General features: G+C 44.8%; 3 protein-coding genes across 7 annotated transcripts; all 3 read right to left on the bottom strand.

Annotated features, from left to right (window-relative positions):
• Positions 1 to 2,590: 2,590 nt before the first annotated feature.
• On the bottom strand, positions 2,591 to 4,480 carry dynll2b (dynein, light chain, LC8-type 2b). The gene is made up of 3 exons (XM_076031394.1): positions 4,346 to 4,480; positions 3,416 to 3,561; positions 2,591 to 3,326 (listed from the first exon to the last, which is right to left on the bottom strand). The coding sequence occupies exons 2-3, from the start codon at positions 3,545 to 3,547 to the stop codon at positions 3,189 to 3,191; spliced, it is 270 nt and encodes an 89-aa protein (XP_075887509.1). The 5' UTR covers positions 3,548 to 3,561; positions 4,346 to 4,480; the 3' UTR covers positions 2,591 to 3,188.
• Positions 4,481 to 6,603: 2,123 nt separating this feature from the next.
• Positions 6,604 to 10,232, bottom strand: srsf1b (serine and arginine rich splicing factor 1b). Of its 5 annotated transcripts, XR_012927310.1 has the most exons (6): positions 9,771 to 10,232; positions 8,781 to 8,992; positions 8,524 to 8,696; positions 8,012 to 8,258; positions 7,529 to 7,620; positions 6,604 to 7,155 (listed from the first exon to the last, which is right to left on the bottom strand). XR_012927310.1 is itself a non-coding variant. In XM_076031392.1 (5 exons), the coding sequence occupies exons 1-4, from the start codon at positions 9,959 to 9,961 to the stop codon at positions 8,055 to 8,057; spliced, it is 780 nt and encodes a 259-aa protein (XP_075887507.1). In that variant the 5' UTR covers positions 9,962 to 10,232; the 3' UTR covers positions 6,604 to 7,620; positions 8,012 to 8,054. The 5 variants fall into 5 exon arrangements, 3 of the variants coding, with proteins under 3 accessions (XP_075887507.1, XP_075887508.1, XP_075887506.1); XR_012927309.1 differs by having other exon boundaries at positions 7,529 to 8,258; XM_076031392.1 differs by having other exon boundaries at positions 6,604 to 7,620.
• Positions 10,233 to 10,407: 175 nt separating this feature from the next.
• Positions 10,408 to 15,049, bottom strand: pigs (phosphatidylinositol glycan anchor biosynthesis, class S). The gene is made up of 12 exons (XM_076031390.1): positions 14,896 to 15,049; positions 14,161 to 14,300; positions 13,925 to 14,036; positions 13,751 to 13,840; positions 13,565 to 13,656; positions 13,175 to 13,415; positions 12,943 to 13,085; positions 12,746 to 12,860; positions 12,508 to 12,653; positions 12,263 to 12,363; positions 11,973 to 12,183; positions 10,408 to 11,254 (listed from the first exon to the last, which is right to left on the bottom strand). The coding sequence occupies exons 1-12, from the start codon at positions 14,912 to 14,914 to the stop codon at positions 10,976 to 10,978; spliced, it is 1,689 nt and encodes a 562-aa protein (XP_075887505.1). The 5' UTR covers positions 14,915 to 15,049; the 3' UTR covers positions 10,408 to 10,975.
• Positions 15,050 to 15,196: the final 147 nt, after the last annotated feature.

Below are 15,196 nucleotides of genomic sequence, written 5' to 3'. Positions count from 1 at the left end.
AAAACAAAGGGCCCAGCGAAGGGCTGAAACCAAAAGGGACTCTCTCAAAAGGAAGGCCAGACTGCAACATATACACAAATAGTTAAATAAGGTGATCTCGATAAACAAACTGAATGCTGTTCACTCTGTCACTCTGCTGAGGACGTAGACACACCACCTTGTGAATCCTTTCATTCACACACAGGGAAGAGAGGAGGGAAATATGGGTCAAAGCAACTTGAGTCTGCGTATCATTATAAGGTCCAACAGCGATTCTACCTGTGTTTTTCTTGAATCTCTTCCAATATCCAATATACGATTTGAGCCTTTCAGGGCAAATGTGAATGTAGAAATTCCTAAGGTCTTCAGCTAAAAGCAAATCTCTGTCCCAGTTATTTTTGGTGATGAGAGCTTGAGGTTTAGCAGCCACCCATGTTGATGATTCAAGATCAAGAGAAATGAAGTCTTCTCCATCATAGCCATACAGATTGAAACCAGCAACATCTTCAGTCTCATCATCCCACTCACAACCTTCTATCAACTGAAAAGTGTGAACACCTGAGACAGAGAGATGAGAGGTGACAGTGTATTAGCACAGAGAATTATTTCCTCTTTCATATTTGTAAACCATGTGGACATGAAAGTTATAGAGGAGATTAGAATTAGCCCCAAATGTCAGCATAATGAATGCTACTTTGTCTGGAAGCATGATTTTGGCGTTAATACTTGAAGACAAGATGACACACCTTCACTTTGGTTTATCTGTTGATTCAGGTCCTCAATGTAGCCACTGACAAGGTGTTTGAAGTGCTCACACTCCTGAACATAGTAATCATGATGCTGTGGATTATTTTGAGTAAACCATCTTGCAAATTTGTTTTCAGACTCCAACCTTCCACTGCTGTCACAGTAGCCAAACTGATCTTCATCCAACGTGCCAAAAGCCATACACTCTGGTAAATCCTGGGTTCCAGAGGAGGCACTGAGGAAATACCTCAGGTAGTGTTTGACTGCAGAAATGTAAATCAGGTTAAACAACATGATTGTAATCACCATTATGTTATGTTTTGATGTGAACTCACCAGCAAATCCTTTCTGAAAGAAGAGAGGCAACATCAGCAACATAAAAACATTCATTATGATTCTGATTCTGCTTTGTTCCTTTGATATTTTTCAAAGGATTGTGGCGACACTTCAGTTGAAAATAACTTGGTAATCTAAACCTGCTCTGCTTGTGTTCACTAGAAGTGAAAACAAAAGGGATTTTAAGGCTGCGTCACAGCAACACCTGAATCTCTCCCACTTGAATTCCTAATTCGTTGAACTGTCTGGAATAAAATGCACTTCTTCTCACTCTTTATTAAAGACTTCATCTCTCAAACACACAAGTATCAGAATAGAATAGAATAGCTTTGTTTTCATCAGCTTGAAGCTTAGTTTCTTTTTTCAGCCTGCTAAATCACTGCTTCACTGATTTGATTTGTTATCAATCTGTTAGAATGTCTGGTGGCAGCTTCAGTGACGACAGACTTTCTGGGACATTTTATTGTTATCATTATTGACTGACCTCATTAGTCGTCATTGTAGACAGAATAGAACAGAGTGTCTGAGATTTGCTTCTCCTTCTTCTTCTGGCGCATTATCTGGAGTCGGGTCGCAGGGGCAGCAGCCTCAGCAGAGATGCCCAGACCTCCCTGGCCCCAGTCACCTCCTCCAGCTCATCCGGCGGGACCCCAAGGCGTTCCCAGGCCAGCCCAGAGACATAGTCCCTCCAGCGTGTCCTGGGTCTTCCCCGAGGCCTCCTCCCGTTGGGACATGCCCGGAACACCTGCCCAGGGAGGCGTCCAGGAGGCATCCGGAACAGATGCCCGAGCCACCTCAGCTGGCCCCTCTCGATGCGGAGGAGCAGCGGCTCTACTCCGAGCTCCTCCCGGGTGGCTGAGCTTCTCACCCTGTCCCTCAGGGTACGCCCAGCCACCCTGCGGAGGAAACTCATTTCCGCCGCTTGTATTCGCGATCTTGTTCTTTCGGTCACTACCCAAAGCTCGTGACCATAGGTGAGGGTGGGAACGTAGATCGACAGGTAAATCGAGAGCTTCGCCTTTCGGCTTAGCTCCTTCTTCACCACGACGGACTGGTACAGCGACCGCATCACTGCAGACGCCGCACCGATCCCATCCTCCCCTCACTCGTGAACAAGACCCCGAGATACTTGAACTCCTCCACCTGAGGCAGGATCTCCCCACCGACCCGGAGAGGGAAAACCACCTTTTTCCAGTCGAGGACCACGGCCTCGGGCTTGGAGGTGCTGATTCTCATCCTGGCCGCTTCACGCTCGGCTGCAAACCGCCCAGTGCACATTGGAGGTCCTGGCTCGATGAAGCCAACATGACCACCTCATCCGCAAAAAGCAGAGACGCAATCATGTGGTTCCCGGACCGGACTCCCTCCGGACCCTGGCTGCGCCTAGAAATTCTGTCCATGAAAATAATGAACAGAAGCGGTGACGAAGGGCAGCCCTGCCAGAGTTGCTTTTGCAACTAAATGTGACTGGACTCAGGTAAAGCGTTTGTACACACGTGCACGCACATACACACAGCCACACAGGACACATGTTTAGAAGTGATTTACTGTCTCAAAGTTGCATTGTAAAGGTCACACAGAGCTGCTGCAGTGCCAGTCTGGGCTCTGGGTTACATTCTGGCCACGTACAATAAGAGCACTGCAACTATTCACAACCTTAGAAAACAGGATTGTTCAACCATGTACAAAACTTCCAGTCACTTCAGCAGGAAGTACTCTTTATTAAATGTGAGCAACAGCCTGGACATTCCGATCCACACTGGAAATTAAAGGCGCTTCAACAACAACAAAAAATGTTCTGTTGCTCAACTGCTTGACAAATAAGAATCTATAAATCAGACCGGCATGAAAGACGTTTCATCCCTCCATCAAACTAAATAAATATCCATAAATTATGAATCACGAGGAGTTTGTCAGATGTGCAAAACGCAAAGTGAGAGTTGGCAGAAGAACTACTTTTATTTGGCACTCTTCACATGCCAGGTGTAGGCAACAATGCAGTGGAACCAGTGTTGCATGTGGTGGAAGTCTGGGAGAAACGTGTCTCTGCAAAATGCCCAACGGTTGGCGGGGGAGGGAGGAGGGAGGAGGAAAAGTAGGTTTCTCTGGGAGGGCGAGTTAAGATTTCAGCCTGATTTGAAGAGTAGAATGGCCACTTGGCCCAGGTAGAAGTAAATGAAATGCTTTGTTTCGTGGGTCACGTAGCTGCCAAAGTTCCTCCCAACTATGCAGTGCCACGTGGGGTTGTACTTCTTGTCAAACTCCTGCGGAAGGACAAGAGCAGGGACGATTAACAGAAAGTGCACGCGTGTGAACTGCCACAGAGAGCTCCAACCTGCAGACGTGGAAGCACCTTTTTGACATAGGCGGCGATGTCCTTCTCGATGTTGAACTTTTCCATCGCCTGCGTGGCCAAGTCCACGGCGTCCTGCTGCATGTCCTCAGACATGTCTGCGTTCTTGATCACGGCCTTCTTCTCAGACATGTTGGCGTCGCTCACTGCACACGGAGGAGAGGAGGAGGAGGAGGGAAAAAAGTTTGCCACATTGTTGCAAGAGGCTCCACCTCAGGTGAGGCTCGCACCTCCACAGATCGATAGATCGATAGTGACTGAAACTAGATATAGATTAGAGAGACAACTCTATATATATATTACAGAAAGTTGGTTAGGGATAGACGTTAGAATAGAGATAGCTAGATATAGAATAGAGGCCGATAGATACACACTGGAGATTGATAGATACAGAATAGAGACAGATAGCTATAGAATAGAGGCTGACAGATTCAGAAGGGAGAGTATCGATAAATTGAAAGACATTTCTGTCAAGCCTGCTTAAAAACAAACACATACAATTGTAAAAGCCACATTAACAAAACCATATCAACGTCCAAGTCAATGCCCTGCAACTAGATAGATAGATAACAATGGTGTTATGTTATGTAGCTGTGTAGAGGCCTCAATGATGTATCCTTGTGTGTGAGGGAGACCTGCTTCAGAACAACATGCAATAACAAACTGCTGCCAGTGCAACTTTTGCTGCAGCGCTGCACTAACACGGCTCTCTTTCTTTACCCTGCGGTGAAGTTCTCCGCAGTTGCAGCTAATTGGCAAAACCAACAATACAAAAGGAGACAGCGAGAGTGCGAGAGTGCGTGCGTGCGTGCGTGCAGCATCGTCGAACGCCGCGAGCCAGAAGACGCATCATGACGCCCGGCCGGGCGGCTCGACTGCAGGCCGTTCGCACCGCATCGCGTTCAGCCGTGCGGAGACTCAAAAACTCACCCGCTGTTCACAAGCTGCACAATTGTTTGTTTGGAAGCGTCGCGTGCGCACCGTCTCGAGAGGTTTATACCAGGGCAGCGTGGCTGCGCGACCCGCCCTCCGCGTCACATGCGCCTCTCTGATTGGCTGCACGGCCGACCTTCAACACTGACGAGAGCGAATTTTACTTGAGGACAGCGGCCGCATCTTATTTCTACCCAGAATGCATCTTTGCGACGCACTAGTAATCGTTTGGGCGTGATCGTTCAGGTCGATCACTCGTATTAATCACTATGAGCGGCCAGAAGACTATGGAGGTCACCACCGCAGATGCAACTGTAGGAGTGTTTTCCATCAACTCCCTTCAAATGTTCCAGAACAGCACCTGTTGGTTGGTCACCGCAGCAACTTCTCACTTCTGAGTCGCTCATTCTCGCCATTCTTGCCTCCTCAGCAAAGTCGAACACGTCCAGTAACTCTAAAATACGCTGCTTATGAAAGGCAGCTATTTTGAAGAATTTAAACATAAATCATGTTTTAGACTGAAGGTAACATCATGTTTTAATCGAGATGCTTGAGCATAATCATATACTCACTGATATACATATGCATAATCATATAATCATTGATATGAATGTTTAATCCAGTCAGTTAACCCATTCATAAAATGGGCAATGTATGCATAACATGCCTTGTCTGTTCAGTGATAGACTGCTCCTTCCCAAGTGTCGGACCAACAGGCTCAAGAACGTCATGCCATCACTCTCTACAACTCCTCACTTGGGGGGAGGAGGAGGACATAGAGCGCTGAGGGTAGTGGTAGGGAAGGGAGGTGGCCATTATTATGTATATGTATATTGTATATGTATATTAGTAATTATTTATTATTTTATACCTGTGTGCCGCTATTTTATTTATTTATTTATCTGTGTGCTTAAATTTCTTTTCCCATCTGTGTGTGCTGCTGCTGCTGCTGGAATTCTTAATTTCCCTGAGGGAGTCATCCCAAAGGGATCAATAAAGTCTGTCTATCTATCTATTGTAAGCTTTGTGCAGAGTAACATGATACCTAAGAGAGGACACAGGAATGCGGCCATCGTAAAACAGTGACCTTAGGTGACCTGCGGTACCGGGCTGAGAGAGGATCCAGCATCTCCCTACCAAGCATCTCTACCTCGGACCTCAGCCTGCATATCTGGGAACAAAGGCAGCGGCAACATCCAATGAGGCTGGGATGCGGAGACCAGAGAGCCAATCAGAGGAAGATGTAATCTGAGCGCGCCAGCAAGAACAACTGGATGTTCTCTATCAAAAAGACTGACCAGGAGACCAAGAGTCAGTCAGACTTCAGGGCTTGATAGCACTCGTTAGGCTTGAACTCGACCCAGAGCTCTACTTGTATTCTGAATTTACATACTAAAGATAAAATCAGCATTCTTCTCCTAAGACTCTTCATTAAACAAACGCGCGGATCGTCAGCACGACACTAGAAAATAAGGCGATCCAACAAGACTTTTATTGTTTCCTACATAATTCCATGTGTGTTCATAGGTAGTTTTGATGCCTTCACTGAGAAACTGTAATGTCAATAGTCAAGACAAGAAAAGACATTAAATTCATAGGGTGTGCAAACTCTTGCCTGCTAGTGTACATTAGAACTTCAACGTGCATACTTATTCACGCAGTCGCTGGCCAGACATTAATCTGAAAATAAGTGGGAGGAAAGATTGTAAAGGGTTAATGTTGTATAATAGAGTTAGATTTTTCTTTTCATTCTTACTTTGCGGAAGCATCCTAAAGATGTGTATTGTGGCAAAATGTTTCGGGCACTGTTCCACAGACGGCAACGACATGAATCCCTGCTAGGAAATTAGTTGAAAATCCAAAAATATATTTTTTCACACGCTTAAATTTCATAAAAGTGCAACAAAACGTTTGTCAATATTGAGTCCATTTACTTCTAAAATGATCAAACTGTCAATATAGAGTGAATATCTTGTTTGTTCCTTCTGACTCCATTATTTCTTTGGAATCAATATAATCTCCGTTCTTTTCTTCTGTATTGTTGCTATAATTGTAAATTAAAAAAAAAAAATCCCCAATGCGGGATCAATAATTCTTCTTCATTGCATCGTAGCTGAGGAAACAGCTGCTGACAGCCGCCATCCAACTTGCAATGACAAACTTAAGAATTTGTCTTCACCTGCCGTCAATGCGACGCGTCGCAAAATATTCTGAATGCAATTCTATGCCGATAATGAAACACGACAAAAAAAAAAAACGATTGACAAAACTTTATTGAAAGATTTATTAAAAGAGAGTAAAGCTTCAAGAGAGTGGATATTAAATGTAAGAAAAAGCAGAAATCATTCTCTTGACCCAAGAAAAAGATACAAACCACATTAAGGTCACATTCCCTTGTCGCCTCCTAGTCCTCCCTCCTTCACTGTTAATGGTATCGTCACTATTTACAACTCTCCTTATACGTGTGGATCCATCTGCACCTCCCAGCCCTCCTCCTGGTTTTGAGACCATCTGCGTTCTTCTTCTCATAACTCGGAATTAAAAAAAAAAAAATTATCTGAAAATAATGACGTATAGCTGCATCAAGTCTCTGAGGTACCACAAAAATTGACCAAAAAAAGGCTAATTTGGATTATCTGACGGCCAATTTAGTTTAAGTAGTTACTGGTTCCAGTCTGATGGAGTAACTGTGGACAGGGATCCTCTCCCGGTTAAACGCTCCTGCTCCATGTTTCCATCCTGAAGCCTAATCCTAATCTGATCCTGAAGCGGCAGTGGATTGACGAGACCATGAGCCCAGTCCAAACCTTTAGAATGCCAGCAGAACCAAAGAGAGGGAGGCAAGTTAGAATCCAAACTTAAGAGTCAAAGGGGAAAAAAATATCAATTAAAAATAAAATTAAAAAAAAATACTATCAATCACTTTGAGTACCACAGATGTCAATAACTGAATCTAGGAGGGAGTTGAGGGAATACAAGGAACACCACCTCCAGTCAATGCCTAAAAATATTTATTTTTTTTCCTACTTAGGGAAAGCAAAAGAAAAACTTTGGGTCTCCAAACACAAACGTGTTATGACTGAAACATTTAACGACTCTACTGTTAAGTATGTGAAACAAAAATACTGATCAGCCTCATTCAAAGCAGATGACACAGTCAACAAGGCACAGCCATCATACCATTGGTGCCATATTTGACTCCTCCTCCTCCTCCTGTTTATCCTAATAAGAACTGTTTCCTCTGTCCCAATCCTATCATGTTCCTCTGAACTCTACAGAAAGACACACAAGAAGGTCAAAGAGCAGCAGTATATACTTAAAAAAAGACTAATCCAAAATGAGTAGGAAGTAGACACCACGCGCGCACGCACACACACGCACACACACACACACACGAACACACACACACACACACTCTGCTAGCAGAAAGAAAGCACAGTGAAAGAGATTAAAAAAACAAAATCATGAGATAAGGGACAGCGTGAGAGGATGGCCGGACGCATCTGCCCCGTAAATAATGAATGTAAAAATTAACTAAAAAACAAAAAAAAATAAAAGGGAAAAAACAAGGTAACCAATGGGGGAACAGAAGACAGAACACCGAGAGAGGATGACAGGAAATTTTCCCAGGCAACACAGACAGTATTTGTTGAGAAACATTACAATTTCCTCTCCAGCTCGGAGGCACACTGTGGTGACGCGGCGACTAGGTGCGGGAGCGAGAGCGAGAGCGGGAGCGGGAGCGGGAACGGGAGCGACGGGGGGGGGAGTAGCCTGGCGACTCCTTGCCGGTCCGCGGCGAGTAGGAGCGCGAGCGGCTCTTGTTCCGGCTGCGGCTGCGAGAGCGGGAGCGTCCGTAGCTGGGGCTGCGAGGACCATCCGACTTGACGCAAATGTAGGCCGTCTCTCCCTGGGTGCAAAAACACACACACACACACACACACACACACACACACACACACAGACACACACACACACAGACACACAACCGGGTTACACACCTTAGAACAGTTCTTCCCAAAGTGTAGGACCACCTGCCAAGTACATTTCACAACTCAGCCTTTTACCTTTTGCACCGTCGTCACTTCCTGTGGATTCTTTTATTTATTCATTTATTTCAGAAAATGTTTCAGTTCCAAAATTGTAATCAATCCAGCACACGGACGTAGGCTCACCTCATGAGAGCGGAACTTGGTGTTATCCAGTTTACGAATGGCGAAGGACATGTCCTCTTTGCGTACGTACTCCACAACTCCTGTGCCGTCACGGTACACATCAGCGTAACATACATCACCTGCCTCCCGCATGTGATCCTTCAGGTCCTGCCAACTGCCGCTGGGAGGAAGACCTGATGCAAAAATAAGAGGGCCTATAAGACTCGGAAATGATCTGAAACGCATGCAATGCACAGAGGTTCGTCATCATTACCCACCTGTCACAACAACTCTGTATTCGGAGCGCCTGGAAGGGGGCCCGTACCTCGGCCTCTGGTGCCCCATTCCACCGCCACCATCGCCGCGACCACCACCACCGCCGCCGCCGCCACCTCCTCCTCCTCCTCTTCCACTTCTAGGAAACTCCACTCGCAGACGGTATCCATCATAGTCATAGCCGTCACGTCCGTAAACAGCATCCTCGGAATCCCTGCGATTCAAAGCACATTGAAATAAGAAACAAGTTTTTAGCACCGTGAGGAGCACCACCACAATGAAATTTTTTTTTTTTTAATTGTATATCTTGTAACTACTGTATAGTTTCACCAGCCTTTAACTGTAACTACTGTATAGTGTATTTTTTTTATTCTTCTATTTTTTTGTATTGCTTTTTGACTGCTGCAACAGTCTAGTTTCCCAATTTGGGATCAATGAAGTTCAATCTAATCTAATCTAAAACAATAGGTTTTCCTGAGGCAAAATATGTGATTGCAAATTTTTTTTTGTTGGTTTATTTTGATTCCATTCAATCCCTCTAATTTTGCAGATGATGCACAATCAGGAAATACTGAGCACTGCAATATGATTTCAATCAAACCCTTGGCCTAGCCTGTGAAACCAGGTTGGGTCTTTGCAACAGAATCCAAAACCAAACATGTCCAATCATGCGCATAAATGAAGCATTTAGAAAAGATTTGCATGGCAGACGATTTGGTAGATCCGCTTTGCCGCATAGGTCAATTCAAAAGTGAAGCAAATCGACATCCAGCTTTCAGTTCCGGTATGTTAATCACGTATAGCGGCGGGGATATAGCACATTAATTCACTGCACACACTGCAGCAATAAAAAAAACTAGAATACAACAGTAGAACCTTAGCGTGAATAAGAACAAGTCGTATGCGGAGCTATTTAAGCGTCTGCGCTTTTGAAGACGACTTCGGACAATGGCGGCAGATCTTTTGAGCTATGGCGGAACACTGCAGCTCACCTCGGGTCCTCGAACTGCACGAAGGCGAACGGAGGTCCTCCTCTTCGATTTTTCAGATCAATGTCTCGAATCGCTCCGTATTTGTAGAACAGGTCTTCAATGTCCTTGGAGCGAATATCAGGAGGGAGGTTTCCCACGTAAATACGACAGTCATTGTTTCCCGCGGGTCCTCGAAGCCCACCGCCTGACATGCTCACGCAGTAGTTCCGGAAGTTAGCGAGTTAGCTTGCAACAACCTCGCTGAGCTAAACTTAAAAAAAAAAAAAAAAAAAAGGCGCTTCCGGAGCTCTGTGCAATGCTATCGTTGATAAACTAGATTGGGTTACTATAAAAAATTAATGCAGTCTAAATCCTAGAACTCGCTTTGGTCCTACAACCACTGGGCCAAATAAACCGCTAAGCACGACCATGCGACCAGCCGCCTTTCTTCTGTTCGACGTCGCAGTTCAACGGTTTGTCGTTGGCACATAGACCTTTCATACTGCACTTAAAAGAATGGAATACTGCCACCTGGCGTTCCGGAGTCTTCAGGGTCGACCGAGAAGGCCGTTACAGAAATAAATTCACACCTAAATCCAAATCATTGTCTAAGCTTGAGTAAGACCATTTCAAGGTAATGACTACACTTGAATCATGGTTTTCATTTCACAGGGATTATTATTATAGAAAACTGTATTTTAAAGATAATTAAATAACATACATATCTGTAAAGTGTAATGATTAATGTACTTAACCCTTAAACTTAAAAAATGAATTAGCAAACTAATTGGTTGGTATGAAAGTTTATCCTTTGAATCAGCTTTATTTTCTCCATTGATCTCAGAGACAACATATTTCAACTCAATAAAGAAATTCAATCATTAATTAATTAAACAATTACTTGAACCATGAACTGCAATTCAACAGACGCATTAAAATATAACACTTAAATAAATTTACAACAATTCAATCTTTACAATGTACAGTGTTTTCAAGCCACAGCAGCCATTTCATATTGTACAGTTAAAAGGATTCATTCATCATTCATTCATTCACGCTTATTCCTATTCAGGGTCACGGGGGTCTGCTGGAGCCTATCCCAGCTGTCTTAGGGCGAAGGCAGGGTGCACCCTGGACAAGTCGCCAGTTCATCGCAGTAAACCATAAAAAAAAGTCTTTAAAGCCACACTCAGCACTCAAATCTAAAAGTCAAAGTTCTGATGTTTTCAGTCCTTCTTGGCTTGCTTTTCTTTGCGCTTCCGTCTCAGCTCAGCCATGATTTTGAACAGTGACAGCACAATAGGCACACACATGGGCAGGAAGAGCGGGATGTAGATGGCAAACTTCTGGTCGTCGGGGAAGTAGAGGAGGTGAAGAAGCGACGGGTCGAAGAAAGCCGTCTGTGACGCCAAGATGGCCTCTTTACTGTACTGCAGTGCAAAATTGAGGTTCCCGGCCTCCAACTCCGCCACCGCCAGCTGCACCGATGTAACAGCGCTGGACACCTGCGTGAGAGCAACAACAGTCACAACGTTGACAAGTTCTAATTAAGCCTCGTTCAACAACTTAGCGGAGGCAACTTGATCTGAACACGCACGGATCGTGGCGTCCATCCATTTTCAATACCCGCTTCTTCCTGAGCTCAGGGTGTCTGAGGTCTGCTGGAGCCTATCCCAGCAGTCATAGGGTGACTGAAGGCAGGGCCACACCCTGGACAAGTGGCCAGTTCATCGCAGGGCGAGAACCCACACAGACACTTGGAGAACATGCAAACTCCACACAGAAAGGCCCCAAGCCTGGTATCAAACCCACAACCTTCTTGAATTACACCACCGGTCAAAGGTTTGAATACGCTATTTAACGCAATGTTTTTTTCTTTATCTTCAGTGCTTTCTACACGGCAGATGGATACTGAAGACATCAAAAATATGAGCAAAATATATGGATTATGCAGTTAAATAACTCTAAAAGTGCTTTTTATGAAAGGTGGCTATCTTGAAGAATTTAAATACAAAACATGTTTTAGACTTTTATCGTATCCTACATAATTCCATGTGTTTAATTTGTAGTTTTGATGCCTTCAGTGAGAAATTGCCATGTCAATAGTCATGACAATGAAGGAAAAGACATTTTCAATTTATAGGGTGTGTCCAAACGTTTGACTGCCGATGCATGTCAACCAATCTTTTTCAATAAATATTACAGAAGAGTCTGAAATCCCACCTGCTGGGCAATGTTATCGTTTATAACAATGTTTGCAATTTGGTCCAGCAGCTGCGCCAGCGAGGTGATGGTTGTGGTCGCCGTGGCAACATTTTCCACACTTCGGCTCCACATGAGCCGGTCCAGCTCCCAGTCGGCTATCCCCTCGCTGCTGCTCGGTGCCAGCAGGAAGCCGGCGGGAGGAGCAGGCGGCTGCACACCCAGCAGCAGCCTGACAGGACATGAAGGCAGCGGTTACCTTTAAATTACGCAGAAAAACACTGCCCTCGTTCTTTGGGTTTTCATCTTACCGAAGCTGAGCAAGAAAGACTCCCATAACTTTGCCCATGTTTATATCGACGTCAACAGGGAATTCAACCTCCGTCCCATAGAGGTCATTCACATTATAGATCTGTGATCCAAAAAAAAGGGAATTTTTCAGACTGGTATTAATCACAGTGAGCAAACAGATAATATCATATTCACAAACAAGAACAGGAACAACTCGTAAGCCTTCAGACTGCAGTTATTCAGTGTCGTCCTGATATTGCCTCACCATAATTCCACCCCATCGGGGAGAGTGAAACGCATTTGAAGGCACTCTCTTTTTCTTGTGGTCTTGAATGTGAAGGGGTGAATGGTGAGCATCTGGCACATACAACAGGAAATTCAGCACCGGGTTGGAGGATGCAGCATTCGAGCCTGGAATTCAAAGCACACGATGTTTAAAAACGAGCTCATAAATTCACCAACGTGAATTATAACCCCGTCTGTAATCTGGTCCTTCCCCGCACCGAGTCTGGCTTCCACGGGGTTGATGACGTGCGCAAGGCTGTCAGAGTTGAGCGTGTAGGCGTGACTGCTGCTATCAAAACGCGGGTTAACGCCGAGCATGGCATAGTACAAGATCTGTGAAGAGACGCCGAGTATCAGTGGTGTCGAATCTTCAATTATCATGGTGTGGTGTGGGTCTTCTTTGTGCATAAAATACCTGGGAGTCTATGCTAAAGTTGGCCAGAGGAGCCAGTTTGGCCAGAAGTGGCTGAGCGTAGGTTTGCACAGCACCCTCAATGTCCCAGTGTAGCCTGTGGGACTTTGGGTCTGGGTTCAGCAAGCTGAACGTTATCTCATAACCTAGGAGACAGAGAACAAAAGCAGCGGAGAGACAGCGTTAGTGTTTAGAATGGAAGTTGAAATCCAACAATCTTCCGTTGGAGACCAACCTTGGCTGGACTTGAAGGCTCTCATGCTGTCAGCAATACTCCCTTTGCTGTCAGGGCTGAGACGGACCCGGTCGCTCAGGGCAGCGGCGATGTCGGTGTGGCTGAAAGACATCACCTGCAGCACCTGCTTGATGCGAGGCTCCAGGTGAGCCAGCAGCTGCTTCATTGTCTTGCCCACTCGCATCTGGGAGCTCATACGCAGCAGAGCCGTGCGTCGCTGCCCGACATAAACGTCTACATCCTGAGAGGAGCAAAGTCTGCATTAGGTATCACAGGAGCGTTGCTTTTATTTGAAGAGAAAAAAAAATGCAACTAAGTCTGGCACAGATCTGTAAAGCAAGGCTATAAAATGTTTTTTAAATAGTGTGTGAACAAATCAAAGTATCAAACCTCAGGCAGGAGCGATGATGATTCTGGGATCACATAAATGACTAAGGAACCGCAGGGACTCTCGCTGAGCTTGTGCAGCGACAGATCAGCCTCTAACCGAAGGGAGCAAAACACACTCAAATAAAGGAGGACAAACAAAAAAATTATTGCATTACAGATGGAATTGAAGGGAAGATGGCGCCACACCTGCGGCAGTGGGCTGGTCCAGGGCGTCCTCCTCCATGATCGTTGCCGTGCGATACTTTGTCTCATATCTGTATTTCAAAGAGGTGTCCTCTAAAAACCAGACAATCAGAAACACGCATTAGCTCGAGCTCTTTACATTTTGTGCAAGGTCATTAGCAGCGTACGCCAAAGCACCGTTGACAACGTGTTCCTCTTCCTGCGTTCGAGTCAGTGGGACCTTCTTCTGCTGCTCCGGTGTCACAGTCCCTCGTGCGAAGATAATTTCTACATCGGCGCTCAACTTCAGCTAGAAAAAAAAATGTGGAATCAGATTTCACAAAATGCACATCACAATCACGCAAAGAAGATTTGGACACAGACAAAAATGAGGGGACGTAAATGATATGATAAAGTACAGATATGTAACAAACCTGCAAATTCGCCATCTCCTTTATCTGGCTGACAGGCAGCCAGGCGCGGTACGTTTCCGTGGTCCGCCACCACAGAGGGAGTCCCACAAGGATGACCATTGCTGCTATAGACAGAGTAGCTGTCTGGCCACGTCTCTTCTCTGCAAGGCAGAAATAAAATAAAGAATCCATCAACAGCCATAGATTTTCCCCATGAAACTTACAGTGATGCTAGTCTGCATACAGGGTTCAGTCATTGAGGGCTAATTTTAGGTTTTAAATCATTGTCTCAAGCAATAATAATAATAATAATAATAATAATAATAATAAAGGTTATCTCTCATAACTTGCCAATTATTTCGTTCTACTTAAGCTGAGCTATTATCAGATAATAATAATAAACACTTGACTCAAGACACTATAAAGAATGGTGGCAACGCAAAGCTACTAAGGTACTAATGATGAGACAGCGAACAGTGTTGTACCTTCTATTACTTTCAGACAAATGCAATTTCTATCAAACAAAGGGAAAAGAACAGAAGTTGGAATGCTGCAGTGTTGAAGGGGAACAACCCACATCAACTGCTGAGCTAGCTAGCTGTTAGCTTCTTGCTTCATTAACATTATATAAAGCAAACAACCACCTCCCGCTGACATCCATTGGATCCTTTACGACATGTTTAACGGAATCCAGCCAGCTAAAATGAAAAGTCGCTTTTGAAAGATAATTAAAATGTAGAATTTAATTTCACTCACCCACTTCCGTGGTAGCCATCGCTGAATGAGCTAAAGGGTGCGCTTGATTTGACAATCCAGCACCGGCCGGCGTATATGCCACACGCCTGTGAAAACGCACACGAAAATAGACAGATTGCGGAGACGGAAAAAAAAATTAAAATTAAAATAAAAATAAAATCGAGGTCATGCACATTTGACAATAGATGTGTGTGTGTGTGTGTGTGTGTGTGTGTGTGTGTGTGTGTGAGGGGGGGGGGGGCCTGGCTTACTACGTTTTCCTTAGATTTGAGAGGGCTACACTACAGCTTAGAAACACAAG

This window comes from Nelusetta ayraudi, unplaced genomic scaffold, assembly GCF_046127955.1.
Source record: "Nelusetta ayraudi isolate G7.1 ecotype Tasmania unplaced genomic scaffold, CSIRO-AGI_Nayr_v1 ptg000033l, whole genome shotgun sequence".
NCBI classification, from domain to species: domain Eukaryota; kingdom Metazoa; phylum Chordata; class Actinopteri; order Tetraodontiformes; family Monacanthidae; genus Nelusetta; species Nelusetta ayraudi.
The sequence above is the reverse complement of the archived record's forward strand: the minus strand, read 5'-3'. Positions and strand labels throughout refer to the sequence as shown.